The sequence below is a fragment of the Meles meles genome, chromosome 8 (assembly GCF_922984935.1).
Source record: "Meles meles chromosome 8, mMelMel3.1 paternal haplotype, whole genome shotgun sequence".
Classification (NCBI taxonomy): Eukaryota; Metazoa; Chordata; class Mammalia; order Carnivora; family Mustelidae; genus Meles; species Meles meles.
Window position 1 is genome coordinate 114,749,677 of NC_060073.1, and position 16,292 is coordinate 114,765,968.

General features: G+C 48.9%; 1 protein-coding gene and 1 long non-coding RNA gene across 3 annotated transcripts in view; one reads left to right on the plus strand and one right to left on the minus strand.

Annotated features, from left to right (window-relative positions):
• Positions 1-7,206: 7,206 nt before the first annotated feature.
• SLC35F2 (solute carrier family 35 member F2) overlaps positions 7,207-16,292 on the plus strand; it is a 50,253-nt gene continuing 41,167 nt past the window's right edge. Inside the window, exon 1 of one of the 2 annotated variants that reach the window (XM_046015583.1) lies at positions 7,207-8,091. In XM_046015583.1, coding sequence (XP_045871539.1) covers positions 7,982-8,091 — 110 coding nt within the window. In that variant the 5' untranslated portion in view covers positions 7,207-7,981. The remainder of the gene's footprint in view (positions 8,092-16,292) is intronic. The other variant, XM_046015584.1, reaches the window with a different exon arrangement.
• Positions 10,490-14,780, minus strand: LOC123948453. The gene is made up of 3 exons (XR_006819980.1): positions 14,677-14,780; positions 11,800-11,902; positions 10,490-10,976 (listed from the first exon to the last, which is right to left on the minus strand). It is a non-coding gene; the product is annotated as an uncharacterized LOC123948453 (long non-coding RNA).

Genomic DNA, 16,292 nt, shown 5'->3' on the forward strand with positions numbered 1-16,292 from the left:
AAGGCAGCGGCTTAATCCACTGAGCCACCCAGGCGCCCCCTTTTTTGATTTTTTATTGTGTTTCAACTACACATCTGTTTCCTCTTCATTGACCCTTAAGTCCTTGTTTCAGATGCTGGACGATCTGAGGAAAAAGGATTCAGGCAGTAGCATCTGGAAAAGGTGAAGGGAAGAGAAATCCTTCAGGACTGCTCAGAAAAGAGGACATGATGTGGGGGCTGGCTATGACTAAGAAGTAATCCTGGGAAAAGGCCATGTTTCAAGCTCTTCTCTCCTTGCAGAGATAATAAGGTCCTGTGGGGTTCCATGCAGATCTTCTCTATTAAATTTTAGACCATTCAAGGGCAAGAGCCGAGGCTTCTACATTATTAAATTTTCCCTGCCACCTACATTATTAAACTTTTCCTGCCACCATTTCCATGCCACCTACACCGACCTAGAACACCTGGTTAGAGCAGGTGTTCTAAAAGTGTTTGTGGGGGGACGCCTGGGTGGCTCAGTTGGTTAAGCAGCTGCCTTCAGTTCAGGTCATGATCCCAGTGTCCTGGGATTGAGTCTCACATCGGGCTCCTTGCTCGGTGGGGAGCCTGCTTCTCCCTCTGCCTCTGCCTGCCACTCTGTCTGCCTGTACTCGCTTGCTTGCTCTCTCTCTGACAAATAAATAAATAAAATCTTAAAAAAAAAATAAAAGCGTTTGTGGGGAGGTAAGAAAGGAAAGATGGAAGAAAAGGTAAAAGCATTTTTCATGTCTCGAATATTGCTGATCATATCTAGAACTGCGGTCTGCACTTAATTTGCATTCAACCAATACCTGCTCGATTGATTTACAATACTCCCTATCATAAGATAATGGTTTTGATGTGAGTTCTCCAAAGTTGCCGTCTAAGCATGCAGTATTATTGATTCACTCTGTTTAATGACAGATAATTCTGACATTTTCATTTTTGGTACCTTGTGTACTTCCAGCAATTCAGATGGAAGACAGCTTGACACCAAGATTCTTAGAACACCTGGGGAAGAGAAGGTAAGGAGGCTTAGCTAGAACAAGACAGGGTCTTGTGGGCCTCACGTGTAGTGGCAGTAGGAGGCTAGAAAGCGGATCTTTGAAAATAAGGGTTTTTTCCTCCAGCTTCATCCAGATGTAATCGACAAATAACACTGTCAGTCGGAAGTGCCCAGTATGTTCCTCTGACATGCATGTATATATGGTAAAGTGATGATCGCATTAAGGTTAAATTAACACACCCATCCCTTCACACGCTTTCTTCCTTTTTTTTTTTTTTATTTCGTGAAAACATTTAAGGTCTGTTCTTTTAGCAAATTTCAAGCTTACAGTTCAGTGTGGCTAACTGTCGTCACCACGATGTACACTGGATCCAAGATCTTACTCATCTTCTAACTGAAGTACTCTGACTGACATTTCCCCATTTCTAGCTCCCAGCCCCCGGGAACCACCCTTCTACTCTATTTCTCTGGTTCACCTTTTTAAGGTTCTGCATATAAGTGAGGTCATGCAATATTTGTCTTTTCTGACTTATTTCACTTAGCACAATGCCCTCAAGTTTCAACCATGTTGATGCAAATGGCAGGATTTCCTTTGTTATGACTAAATAAAATCCCATTGTATTAAAATAAGGCTTTAAGAGGAAGTTAAATATAGACTGCATTTGTAAAGTTCCCATTTACTTTTCATGAAAAGGACATTAGTTCTGGATTCAAAGAGTCTATTTTTTCTTTTTTTTTTAAGTAGCCTCCCCACCCAGCATGGAGGCCAGTATGAGGCATGAACTCATGACCCCGAGATCAAGACCTGAGCTGCGATCTAGAGTCAGATGCTTAACTGAATGAGCCACCAGGCACCTCTGGATTCAAAGAGTTTTAAACACTGATGTCTGTAGTTTGTTTGAAAATGTTTCTTCTTTCTGATCCTCTTGTAGTTCATTACGAATATGGCATTTTTAGTGTTCAAATATGCCTCACAAAATGACACAACATAAAATCTTAAACACCGAGAACCACAATCTTATGTTATTGGATTGATGAGAATCAATATGGCTGTGACCGTACCAGCTTTTATTAGGCAGTCTGTTGTACTGGGTGAGATCTCAAAGTGTGTTTATTTACAATTATTTGTACAAACAGGGAGAAGAAGATCTAGAGAACGAGGCTCATGTGTGCTTGTCAGTTACACTGGAGAAGCAGCCTGGGGAGACTGATCTCAGAATCAGTTACTATCCTGGAGAACAGGGCCAAGTCCCTTAATCTTTCTAAGCTTTCTCTTATTCACCTGAGAAAACAGGGCTAAAGAGCGAACGAGAGCTGAGAAGCCTAGCATCTCGGAAAGCATTTGTGGCTGACTCTACTTTGCAAGGATGTTTGCAATGCTATCTCCCATCCCACAAGATCTCTCCCCTGTGACTTCTCTGTGACACGTCTCCCACGGAGAGGTGGGTATTGTCTTCGTCTATTCGAGCTGCTTTAACGAGTTACCATAGACCGTTTTCCTTAAACAATAAGCATTTATTTCTTTGTTCTGGAAGCTCTTCGTCTGAGAAACAAGAGCTAGCATGGTCAGGATCTGGGGAGAGCCTCGTCTGGGTTATAGGCTGCTGACTGCTCACTGTATCCTCATGAGGCAGAGAAGAAGTGAGCCAGCTCTATGGCCTCCGTTCAGGACCTAAATTACCTCCCAAAGACCCCACCTCCAGACACCATCACACTGGGGATTAGATTTCAACACACAAATTTGGGAGGGGCACATGCATTCAACCCAAAACAGGGATCCTTGCGTCTAGATGGCACTGTGATTATAATGAAGATGATGCTATGTGACTTTTGATGCTAGGCCATAAATGGAGCTCCTAAGACACACACACACACACACACACACACAGCAGGCTTTAACATTTGGAAGCTGGCCTGGCACTCACAGCTAGGCCATTTTTCATTTTTTCTTGTGTTGGACATAAACAATCTCACAGAGTATACCATCCTCAGACAAGATTACTCTGAGACCATGATAAAATGAGACAAGACAAGGCCAGTTCCTAATTTTATCGAAGCAGAAGCCAGGATCACTGCGCCACCCACAAAATACTGACTCTCCTTCTCTCTTTGGTCAAAACGAGTGGCTGCTACTTCTTTACCCAAACTTGAGGGCAAGTTGGAGTTTTAGCCCCACCACACTTGGCCCTCCATATAGATAAGATATATTGATTGAGATACCAATCAGAATCGTATCCAGTCCGACAGCATTCAACCCAGAGCAAATCCTTGCTTCCTTACATCATTCCTCAAATCATTCAACCAAAGCCCCAATCCTATAATAGGTTCTTTCTAACATCCTCTTACTGAGAAAGCCAATGGTTCTCCCATGGGGTTTGTTGTCCCTTGATGCAAGGAGTAATAAATTCTACTTGTTTAACTACATGTATATTCTTGGTGGTCTTTGGCTGGAGGACATTAGCAATGTTTCGGCTTTTTTTCTCCTGGGACACTAACTTGGGGGTGGTTGACCAGTTGCCATATAAGACGACTAATAACCCCAAAGTCACCAGGCTGGAAGGAAGTCCAAATTAGCCCACAACAAGGGACCCCATGGAACTAAGTGAAGAAAGAGAGAGGTGGGTCAGTTCCTCACTGCTCCAGCTTACCTAACACCCGACCACCCCACCTTCCAGCTTCAACTATCTTTTGACTGCAAATGCAGGGAAGAACTTGAACCAGATGGACTGGCCCAAACCTTCCTAAATTTCTGACCCACAGAAACCATAAGAGATAATAAAGGGATTATTTTCTGCAGCCACTAAGGTTTTGGGTGATTTGATATATACAATAGATAACTGGAGCAGAACTGAAGTGGAAGATAGTAGGTGCTCAATTAGGGGTAGCTGTTTTTTGGTACTTGTAAGAAGTAAGGCTATTATGTACAAAATCTCCCAACAACTAAATAATTATTTTTAGTGAATTTCCTTTGACAAAACCTTGTGAACTGATGCCCACAGATCCACTCAATATATGTTAATCCTGATACCAAAATAATATAGACTGATCACTGATCAATAATCTTCACTTGGGGGATGAGCTCACTTGGGGGGCAAAGCTACAGCGATCCTACTATTCCTTTTTGAGGCGGATCTTCTGTTTAGAAAATACATATAATTCTGTCCCTAATTTCAGAATCCACATCAGTGGTTGACTATATTTCCTGACCTCATTTTTCTGTGTGGGTGAGATGTTGAGCCTAATACGTTTTCAATTAGGATTAACATGACCTATGGAAAAAAAGTCTTAGTTGAATATTTTTCAAGTTGCAGAAGTAGCATATGACTACAGTAAGAACACAAAATGAAGATGTATGATATAAGGACGTTTCTCGTCCCTTATCCGTCTCCTCCACCCCCTCTCCCATCACTCCCATAACTTAAACAGGATCTGTAGCCTGGTATATATCCTCTACACTTTCTTCTTCTTCATATAAACAGAAGCAAAGGTAAATACATGCATACAGATGTGTACAGTATATATAAAGATACTTAGTTACTTAGTTGGTGGCAAACAGGATCATATTATACAATGATTCTGCAAGTCTGTAACTTGCTTCTTTCACCCGACAGTGTATCATGATCTCTACAGGTTAGTGGAGCTACTTGTTTCCTACGGCTGCTGTAACAAATCATTACCAGTTTAGCAGCTTCAAACAACAAAAGTTACTCTCTTATGGTTCTGGAGGTCAGAAGTTTGAAAGCAGTTTTATTGGGCTATAGATGAGGCCGAAGTGGGCAGTCCTACTTCCTCCTTGAGGCTCTGAGCTTCTCATGGCTGCTGACTCCTTGGCTTTGAAAATGTGGTGTATTTTCAAGGTGTATTCCCCCAGTCTCTGCTTCTTTCAGTGTCACTTTCTCTCCCGCTGTAAATCTCCATGGGCTTCTCTCCCGTCCCAACACGTGAGACTACGTTAAAGCCCACCAGATAAATCAGGATAATTTCCTCATCTCAAGTTCTATCATTTAATCACGTCTGCAAATCTCTTCCGCTGTACTGTAGAGGCAGCTTTTAGGCAACAGGCTTGCTTGTGCAATGGAATGGAGAAAGGGCCCTTAGCCGGCTGAACGCACACAGGCCCATGTGAAAATATCCGTAAGCCCTAACTGACCAATGGGTTATTGACACCTGGACACAGTAACCAAATAAAGGAAAATTCTGTAAGTTCCCTTCCCATACCTCCTCACCTTCCTCCTTTAAATACAGACCCCACCCACTGGCTCCCGGCAGACAGCCTCTCCTTCAGGCAGACAGCCTCTCCTTCACTGTCTGACCTGTCATACCCTTTCTCCCAGCTCCCTTGCTGTGAATTCCAGAAACTTCTACCTCCTTTGTTTTGCCTCAGGTGAATCTTTTCACAGCAGGTACCACCGGCCCCCTCCCTACATTTGGGGACTCCGCCATCCAGTTGGGAGAGACACCACATATTTAAAGGAATATTCTCCTGTTCTAGAGATTAGGAACTGGATTTTTTGGGGGGTATTATTCAGCCTGCCCCAACATCTAAATCTACCTTTTAATCTCATATTTAGACAGAACACACACTTTTATATAATAGAGACTTTATCATACACGCTGGCGTTTTTTTTTTTTTTTTTTATTCTTAATGTGTGGTGTTTTTTTTTTTTTCCTTGTCTGTGTCCCTTAACTTCTCTCAGGTTACTTGTGTTGACTTGTGTCCTAAACTTTTCTCTATGCTCACGTACCTTAGACATATTGTCAAATAAAAAACAAATCTAGGGCGCCTGGCTGCCTCAGTTGGTGGACATGAGAGTCTTGATCTGAGGGTTTTGAGTTCAAGCTCCACGTGGGGTGGGGAGATTACTTAAATAAAATCTTTAAAAAAAATCTGATTTAGGTAAGAAGAGACTATTGGAAAGAATTATTGGGAGGAGGAAGGGGAGGATTGGTGCAAAAGGGGAAGGGGGACTCTTCCCTCCCTAGGAAAGAGTGGAATGAAAGGTGGCTTGATTGAACTGTAGATCAGAGAATGCTTTACCCTTTTTTCTTTTTTTTTTTGAAGAGTCCATTTATTTATTTGACAGAGAGACACAGCGATAGAGGGAACACAAGCAGGGGAGTGGGAGAGGGAGAAGCAGGCCTCCTGTGGAGCAGGGAGCTTGATGTGGGGCTCAATCCCAGGCCCCTGGGCCAGAGACTATTTTACTTTGAGGGGACCAAATTAAGGGACCCATTAAGGATGGTTACAAGCTGGCTCAGGCTGAGGTGGGTGAAAGTTCTCAGGCCTGGAGGAAGAAGAGGAATTTAGTCAGTTGAGTTAACAAGTATTTTGTTCTGAATGGTCAGTGGGGAAAAGTGGTTTAGCCATCATTTATGAGGCAGAAGGCGAGCTTGGAGGGTCCGTGTCTGGCTTTGTCCTGGGTGAAAAAGAACAACTCTGGGTCTTTATCTGAGTCACACTTGTTTCTTTGCAGCCTGTTTCTTTGCAGCATGCCTCTTCTAAGAATACCAAAGTAGGGGGGAATTCCTTTCTTTTTTTCTTTCTGGGAAAGCAAGGAGGTGGGGCAGGCAGTGGGAGGGGCAGAGAGAGGGAGAGAGAGAATCTTAGGTAGAAACCAGGAGCCCAGCAGGAGAGCCCAGTGCGGGGAGCCCCTTCTGGGGCTCTATCTCAGGACCCTGAGATCATGACCTGAGCCAAGATCAAGAGTGGGATGCTTAACCGACTGAGCCACCCGGGGCGGTTCTTAACCGCTACTGCCTCCCAGGAGCACAGGGCACAGGTAAAATTCAACACTGTCAATATATAAGGTTTAATGGGCTGTTTGGTTTAGAAAAATGAGATTACATTAAACATACTTCTCTCTATATCTACTTTTTTCACTCAAAAAGAGCTAGAGAAAATCCTCCCAAGTCTTGGCATAGCTCTTTTCCATGCGATGCTGTTGTACCGTAATACAACCTCTCTTGGATGACCCTGTTCTCCAACAATTAAAAAATAATAATTTCATTTAAACTTTGGGGGTTCCTGGAGCTGCTGAACTTGGGGGTCCCTAAAGCTTCATTCCATTCTTCAAAATCTATTTTCTTTCTTAGAACCTTCTCACGGAACTGCCAACTCGTTTGAATTTACCTTTATTTTGCTCCTTCTTCACACTCCTCCTCGGTCCTCCGCCCTGGTCCGGGGAGGGAGGTGGTTGGGTCCCAGACCTTCTCCCTTGTCTTCTGGGTCCTTCTGTTGCTGGCGACCGGGAACTTTTCCACCGCAGGGGCTCCTCGCTCCTCCGCCCGCAGAGGCGTCGCAAGGCGTGGCCGGCCGCCGGGAGCCCCGGTGCGCGCCTGCGGGTGGCGGCGGGAGCGGCGCGGGCACCTGCCGGCCGAGGCTGCCCCCCGAGGGCCGCGGCGCGCACACCCTCACGAGCGAGGCGCCCCGCGGAGACGTGTGGCACAGATCCCCGTGGGCGTGTACGCAGGTTCTGCACGGAAAAGAACAGCCCTCAGCGGAGCTGTGGAAGCGTCTTTTGTCAAAGAGAGGGAGGGCGGCCGGCGGGGAGGCGTCAGCCCGCCGGGGAGGAGTCAGCGGCCCTTCCCGGGTAGCAAAGTTCGGGCGGTTGCAAAGTCACGGCTCTTTAGGTTGGGGCACGCGGCGTAGCCTCGCCTCCCCTCGTGAGCCGGTTCCGAACCGGGAACCAAAAAGCCCCGAAACGCATGTGGGGTGTCACGCACCCCCGAGGCGCGAGTGCCAGGGCGGGGGAGCGCAGCGCCCCGGGAAGGGCCAGGCTGTAGACCGCGGGTGTCTGGTCCCGCCCCGGAGGCCTGAGGACGGTGAGGGCTGGGCGGCCGCCGAGGCCCGGGGAGGGAGGCGCGAGCGAGCGAGCGCGGGCGCGCGGGCACGAGGCCGGGTCCCGCCGGCCGCCCGGGCGCCGCCCCCCGTCCTCCCCGCCCCGGCACGTCGGGGGGTTCCGGGCGCCCGGCCTGCATGGAGGCGGCCTCGCCGGCGGGACCCCGCGCCCCGCAGCCGCACGCGCAGGGAGCGGCGGGCGCGCTGGGGAGCCTGCTGCGCGGGCTCAAAGACCAGCTCTTCACCTGGTGAGTGCGGGCGGCCGGCCGGGAAGGGGGCGGCGGGCGGGTCGGCGGCGCAGCACGTGCGGCGGGACGTGGCTCACCTGGCTTTGTGAGGCGCCGCGCGCTCTCCGGCCGCGCGCCCTCTTGGAAATCGTGGGAATGTGTTTCAGACGATTCGGGGGACACTGGCCGTGTCGGCGCGGTCAGGGGCGTCCTCGGCGGCACCCCCAGCCCCGTTCTCCCCCTCGCCACCGGCGACGGGGAGGGGACGAGCCCCCCGGGGATGCCCGGCAGGTGGGGGAGCCCGCGCCTGCGTTCCTGCCGCCGCCAGGCCGGTCAGACAGGGCCCCGGTGCTCCCCGGAGCGGTGAGTTCACTCGAATGGGGAATCTGGGTGAAGTTTTGTGGTCCCGCCCTGAGCTCGTCCGGAGCCTTGCTTCCTCCCTGGCCCTGGGCGAGGAGACACAGCCCCCTCCGGGCCCGGGTGCAGGGAAACCCGCTCCGGGCGTCTCTGAGCTCCTCAGCAAACAGCCAAGTGCTGCAGGGATTGGCCGCGACCCTGCACGGGGAAGGCCTTTCTGTGGTGGCCGCGGGGCTCGCCTCCTGCAGACGCAGAGGACTTAGGACCTCAGTCAGGGAAGCCTTGTGTATGGCGCAGTCGGTGCTTGGCCTCCTGTGTGGACACCATCAGGTGGTTTTGCCTACTTGGTGAGATGACCCTGTCGTCACAGCCACTCTGGGGAAGAAACAGCAAAGCTGGGCATCTTGCCCAAGATGCGGAGCTGACCCGTCAGGGGTGGTGCCCACCAGTGCCCTTCAAAACTGTGATTTAACTACTTCCGGCCACTGGCCCCCTCATGAAACAGGCATCGCCCCCCCCCCCCCCCCCCCCCCCTTAGCAGAGCAAATATCCCATTGAAGATTGTGAAAACTCATTTTCAAAACCAGGTCAGGAATGGTGTGCACATTTTTGTTGTGCAAATAAGAATAGTGGGAAATGCATGAGTGCGCTTGCAGGGCCAAGTTGGTCAAAATCGCCTGCGTCCTCCAGCTGTGTATGTCCTGATAAATGTCCACAGGTTCTCCGCCGGGAGGCAGCCACGCGTTTCATGGCTTAAGGGCCCAGATTCTGGTCTCAGCTCCTGTTTGTGCCACTCATGAGCTGGGTGACCTTGGGCAAGTCACTTAACTTCTCTGTGCCCCATTTTCTTGCTTGTAGACTGGAGAAGATAAGTTTGTACCTTGTAGGGGAAATTGTGAGCTTAGGTGGCTGATTATACAGCCTGGCTCATGGTACTGCTCTGTAGAGTTTGGTGGGCGCCTGCCAGCAGCCCTCCATTCCTGGGTGTTGTTTCAGGAGGTGCCAGAGGCCCCGAGGTTGGGCAGACAGTTTGGCAGATGGCAGTGTCCCAAGACAGAAGAACCAGGATTAGCAGTGATTGCTTTTTTCCTCTAATGTTCTCATCCTTTCAAAATCCTGGTATGTTGTATAGACAGGAGTATCTAATAACTTCCTAAATAGGAGATTTCTTCTGTCTCTGAACACACTTTTTTGTACCTCCTTTATGCATTGTTACCTTCTTCCTTGTGTGAGAGCTGTTTGTGGCCATTTTACATTTCTAATGGATGGAGTCCTTCACAGCAGGAATGAAGACTTTGTCCTTTTTCTGTCTCCGACAACCCTTAGCACATAAATGCATGCATGAATGAGGGATGACAAGGGTTCTTGAGGCTTCCTTCACCTTCTGCCACACTCCCTCATGCTTCCGTTCATTGGTCTTTATTTCTAAGGATGTCTGGCTGGAGCGTTATTTATTTATTTTTTGTTTGGCAAAACTCTTTTTTAATTTTCTTCTTTTTCTTTTTTTTTAAGCTTCTTAACATTTATTTTCTTAATTTTGTTATTTTTCTTTTATTTTAGAGATAGAGACAGACAAATTGTGAGCAGGGGAAGGGGCAGAGGGAGAGAATATCCAAGCAGACTCCCTCTGAGCACAGAACCGGACGCCGAGCTCCATCTCATGACCCATGAGATAAGGACTTGAGCTGAAATCAAGAGTTGGCTGGTTTACCGACTGAGCCACCCAGGCGCCTGGTTGGCAGAACTCTTGTTCACTAAGGTTTTCATTCCTACCTCTGGCAACCGTCCAGACACTTGGATTCTGGCAGTTTTTCCTTATCTGATCCAGCAGTCAGAAAAATGCACTTTACCAGATATCCCGTATTCTTTTTTTTTTTTTTAAAGATTTTATTTATTTATTTGACAGAGAGAGAGATCACAAGTAGGCAGAGAGGCAGGCAGAGAGAGAGGAGGAAGCACGCTCCCTGCGGAGCAGAGAGCAGATTAAGCGGGGCTTAATCCACTGAGCCACCCAGGCGCCCCTCCTGTATTCTTTATACTCATTATTTTAAAGTCTCGGTATTAGAACTCACCTCCCAGATTTAAGTTTGAATCCCTGGCTGTAGCCAGAGAGCCATGGGGGAGGCTGGTGGGTGGATGTGTTATTACCACATGGGAAGTACGTGGAGGGATAGTTTGCACACAGAGCGAAAGGCGCGATTCTTTTCTACTCCTTTTACCAAAAAGGGAAAAGAGTCGCCCTTTTGGCAACTGGGTGCTAAATACAGGGGAAACATTTGGGGCCTGTTTTCATTATGAGAAGGATGTATTCTAGGTAACCCCAGCTCCTGATAAACTTGCCTCACTAGCAGATAATTTTTCCCTTTGAATAAGACTCTCAGATCACTCATTCAATAAAAGTTTATCGAGGACTCAGTATGCGCCAGGCATTCACGATAAGAAGCACTTTATGTTTTCCAGACGGCTTCACTTGTAACTTGGGCTTCGGCCATTTGTTGCTATCAGGCGAATGACGACTGTGACAGGAGGCTCTGGGTTTCCTAGAATACCTGAGATGATTTAATTGGGTGCCATTTAGCAGTTTAGTCCTAACACCTGTACTGTCATCGCATATGAAAAAATGCATATTTCTTACCATGACTACCGAGTTTGCATCTCTAGCAAGGATCTTCAATTTTTATTTCATGTCTTTATCCTTTTCCCATTGAAGAGATGGTAAGCCTTTTTAGGTTATATTTTCAGTATTTTATACTGATGAAAAATGAGTTCCCATTCATTTTAAAGATGCATATAACAAGATCAGAATCCTTTACATTCCACTAACTGTATTTACATTAGTATTTTGTGTGTTTCTTTCAAGTCTTTTATTTCTAAATTTTGTGAGGATGTGTGATGGTATATACGAAGGGACTTTTGGGTATAGTAATTTATTTTCTCTAAGTGTAATGTTAACTTAAAATTCTAATATTTTTTTTTTAAGATTTTATTTGAGAGAGAGAGTGCACACATGAGTGGGGGGGAGGGGCAGAGAGAGAAGCAGACTCCATTGAGCAGGGAGCCTGATGTGGGACTTGAACCCAGGACCCTGAGGTCATGACTTGAGCCACCCAGGTGCCCCAGTATTTATTTACTTTAGAGAGAGAACGTGCAAGGGAGCAAGGGGTAGGCAGAATGGGGAGAGGGAGACACTTTCAAGTGGACTCCCCACTAATCGGGGCTTGATCTCACAACCCTGAGATCATGACCTGAGCCAAAATCAAGAGCCACCCAGGCACCCGTAGAATTCTAATATTTTAATTCTTACTAGTTTTTCTACATCTTTTCATTTATTTGTTATCTAAGATGGGAAGCTTTTGAGGGCACAGACTTTACCTTACTCTTTTTGCAGCACGATGTAGGACATGGGTTCATTTGTTCTTTCGTTTGCCACACCTCGAGCCTCTGTGGTGTTCTAGGTTCTAGACCCCTCTCTGGCCTACAGGAGATGAATAGGGTTTAGTTTGAGAGAGTTCATGATCGAGTCGAGTTTAGTAAAGGTGAGCACAAGGTACAGACGGCACGAAGGAAGGCAGAAGTCAAGGTCACCAGGGTGAGGTAGGGTTGGAAAGCATGGCGAGAAGGTGATCAGGAATTGGAGGCATTAATAGAAGTTTTCCAGGTGAACTAGGAGAGGAAGAGTGTTTTGCTTAAGGAACTGCAAGTAGCCCAAGGAGGCAAGGCCACTAGTCGTCGGTCCGTGCACACCTGTGCACTGTGCACACCTGTGACTGTCTGGCAACGGGCCTGGCCCTTGGGCTCCTCCTTTCTGCTCAGTTTCCTCCTTTCAAAGGTGAAGGCCCAGGAGTTTATGAAGGCGTCATTTAGTGGTGAACTGTAGAGCCTTCATCCGTTGATGGGACAGACATCTCCTGAGGGTTCCCTGTGGGCACAGCAAGGTCTCTGGGTGGCTTGCAGCTCTGCTGAACGGGACTGTTCCTTAGGGTCACGTAAGCAAGGATGTAAGTGGCTTTCTGTGGCTTGTGTAAGTGTGGAACTGAGGAACTCTAGATCCTGCCCGTCTCCAACATATCCCCTCCCTTCCCCCTTGCCTTGGTGAGATTATTTAATTCACATCTGTCCCCTCTACTGACACAGGAGGGGAGAAGGGCTACTTACGTTTTAGTCACTGTTGCCTGCTCTGCTGAGCACAGTGCCTGCCTTATTTTAGATACACGGTGAACACCAGATGATTGAATGAATCCCTGGTTCCCAACAGAAATTTTATTTTTTATCTTTTATTATTTTTTTTAAGATTTTTAAAATTTATTTGACAGAGAGAGAGGGAGAGAGCGAGCGAGAGCATGAAAGCGCGCGTATAAGCAGGGGGAACAGCAGGCAGAGAGGGAGAAGCAGGGAGCTGGACCTTGGGCTGGATCCCTGGACCCTGGATCATGACCTGAGCTGAAGGCAGATGCTTAACTGACGGGCCACCCAGGCGCGCCCCTTCCCCATAGGAATTTTATAATAGATCACATTTCTTTTCAGATTATTTATTTTAGAGAGAGAGAGAGAGAGAGGGTGAGGGAGGGTGAGTGGGGGGAGGGGCAGAGGGAGAGAATCCTAAGCAGACTCCCTGCTGAGTGCAGAGCCCCACGCAGGGCTTGATCTCAGGATCCTGAAATCACAACTGAACCGAAGTCCAGAGTCAGGTGCTCAGCCTGCTGAGCCACCCAGGCGCCCGCACGGAGCCTTCTGTGCTCCCACGGTCCTCCAGGGCTGGCCACCCATGCAGTTTCCAGCTTGTAGCCTCCACAAACCACAGGGTGACCAGCGTGTTCCTGCATGTCTCCTGTGCTGGGGAAGAGCCAGTGGCCAGGCTCAGGTGCGTCCTGCCAGGTGACTAAGGAGGAGAGAGGCGATGAACCCCAGGATGGGGCCTCTGTGAGCAGTGATCGCTGCTCACTGATCTCACTGCTGCTGTTCTGGGTCCTTCTGGCAGGCTGTTCTGGAACCCTGGCAGCTACTCTGGAAAGAGGAGGAGGCCATCTCTCTGGGTTGTGGCCCACAAGCTCTAAGAGCTTGGAGCGGGTGGGTGGAGGAAGGATTTTTGGCTGGACAGCTTGTACCTTTTTATCAGCTTCTCAGTGCTGCAGGGAGTTGGTAAAGGGACAGGCGGTCAGTGTCCCCATGCAGCATGGGATGGAGGTGAGGGGGGACTTCCCTTCACTCCAGCGTGCGGTGACTGGGCCCCTGGCAGGTGTCTGCCCCAGGCTGTTGTCCTCTCCCTCCCGCAGAGCAGCAGCACACACAACCTTTGAGTTATTCCTGCTTATCTCTGCTCCTTTCTTCAAGTTGATTGGGATGTTGGCTTCCAGTGCTTATTCCCACCTTATTCTCTTTCTCTTTAAATTTTTTATCATTAACATATAATATATTGTTTGTTGGGGGTGGGAGGGGGCGTGGTAACAGGTCTGTGAATATCAGGCTTGCACAATTCACAGCACTCACTGAAACACATACCCTCCGCAATGCCCATCACCCATCACCGCATCCCTCCCAGCCCCCTGTCCTCCACCAGCCCTCCGTTTGTTTCCTGAGATTAAGAGTCTCTTACGGTTTGTTTCTCTCCTCTGTCCCATCTTGTTTTATTTTTTTCCCTCCCTACCCCCCACGGCCCCCTACCCTGCTTCTGAAATCCCTCCTATCAGAGAGATCATCTGATAATTGTCCCTCTCTGATTGACTTATTTCGCCTAACATAATACCCTCTAGTTCCATCTACATCGTTGCAAATGACAAAATTTCTTTTTTTTTTTCTGTGATGGCTGCTCCATCTTTTTCTTTAAAAAAAAAAAGATTTATATATTTATTTGAGAGAGAGCGAGCGGGGGTGGGGGGTGGTGCTGAGGGGAGGAAGAACGTGTCTCTCTGCTCAGGGAGACACGGAGCTCGGTCTCATGATGTCACGACCCCGAGCTCACCACCCTGGCCCAAACCAAGCCCAACCCACTCTGCCCCCCAGGTGCCCCAATTCCCCATCCTGACAGCACTTCCAGGCTATTTCCAGGGTCCACCTCCCGCTTCAGTGCCTGCGCTCAGGACTTCAGAGCGGGCCTCTGTTGTCTCTCACGTGGACTCGTCTCAGCGGCCCCCGTGCACTTCCTGCCCCAGCCGTCTCCCGGCACAGGAACCAGAGGAGCGTCCTACAACACTGGACGCTATCCTAGCTGCCATCAAGTGAGAAGTCACCCATGTCAGGCATCTGACTTACCTTTCATCCATCAGGTCTTACAACAATCCTGTACAAATATTTTTAGTCCTGTTGGTGGCAGGTCAGTACCCTGCCCCCAGGCGCGGCTGAGAGGCAGAGTCAGGACGGTTTCCTTTGATCTTAAAGGCCAGACCTGCTTTACTATTTCAGAAATTGCACCGCATCCTGTTCAGCTTCCTCTGGGGACCTGCACCGGATTTGCAAACAGGCTGCTTTTGGGGTTCCCTGGAGGTTCCTCAGGGGCTCTTGTGGGGCAAGTTGGGAGATGGGACCTGGTGGGCTCCTGGGCTGGTCTCTGGCCCATCAGATGTGTTGCTCTGCCTGGTGCATGGTTGGGTTTTTATGCCGGATGGTGGAAGAAAGGGTTCTGGAGCTAAAAAGTCTGAGAACAGCTGGCGATGGGATAGAGCTCCAGCCGTGGGGGTGGTTCCCATCCCCCCTTCCCATGCCTCCTCCTCCTTCCCCTGAACACAATGATTACATTTTTAGCGGTTTTCATTGTGGTAAAATATAGATCATAAAACTTATCATTGTAACCATTTTTTAAAAGGTTTTATTTATTTGACAGGCAGAGATCACAAGTAGGCAGAGAGGCAGGCAGAGAGAGAGGAGGAAGCAGGCCCCCCCGCTGAGCAGAGAGAGCCCGATGCGAGGCTCGATCCCAGGACCCTGAGATCATGACCTGAGCCGAAGGCAGAAGCTTAACCCACTGAGCCCCCAGGCACGCATTGTAACCATTTTTAAGGGTACAGTTCAGTGACATGAAGTACATTCACAGTGTTGAACACCCATCACCACTGTCCACTGTCCATGTCGCTCGTCCCATACAGAAACCCTGTCCCTGTCGAATACTAACTCCACGTCCCGCTCTCTCTTCAGCCACTGGTACGCACATCCCGCTTCTGTCTGTCTGTGAACTGGCTATTCTCCATCCCTCATGGAAGTGCCGTCACGCAGCATTTGTCCCCCTGCCTCTCCAGGCTCATCATCCCGCTCCCAGAATGTCCGTCTCTTGAGGGTAGCAACGAGCCTGTGATTCCCTGCACACGCCTTCCCACCTGTAGCTTCCTCCACGGAGGGTTTTCTTATCTCCCCTCATCTGGCTGCATAAAGACCCTGTTGATGTCCCCGAGTCGGGCAGTTTTCTTCCCTCTCTTCACACACGTCTTGGCTTTGGGGCCCTTTGTCCATATCCTTCCTGCCCTCGTTCCTCACTTATTACTTGGACCGTAGGGGGACACGAGGGTCGTCATCACCAGCCTGGGAGCATGCGTTAAGGCTAGGAATGGCAGCTCGTCTGAAATACGGTACAGCTGACGTCGTGCCTGGCTTGGACCCGAAGCGGTGGCTCTGGGTTTCTGGGAATGGTGCTGGCCACTATGCGGCAGGGCTTGTCAGTCAGATGCCCGCGGTCCGGCTGAGGTTCAAGCGGGCCGTTTGCCTTGGACGGTAGCCGCGTCTGGGGGAGGAGTGAGTTGCCTCCCCGGGTAACTGCTTGTGTATGTAAGTTTGGGTAAGCTTATTAAAAAAGCTATAAAACCTTCCTTATAGTATTATTTATTGAGGATCATCAGGGGAAAACAGATCCTTTCACACAGGTGAATTTTGCAGGTAAC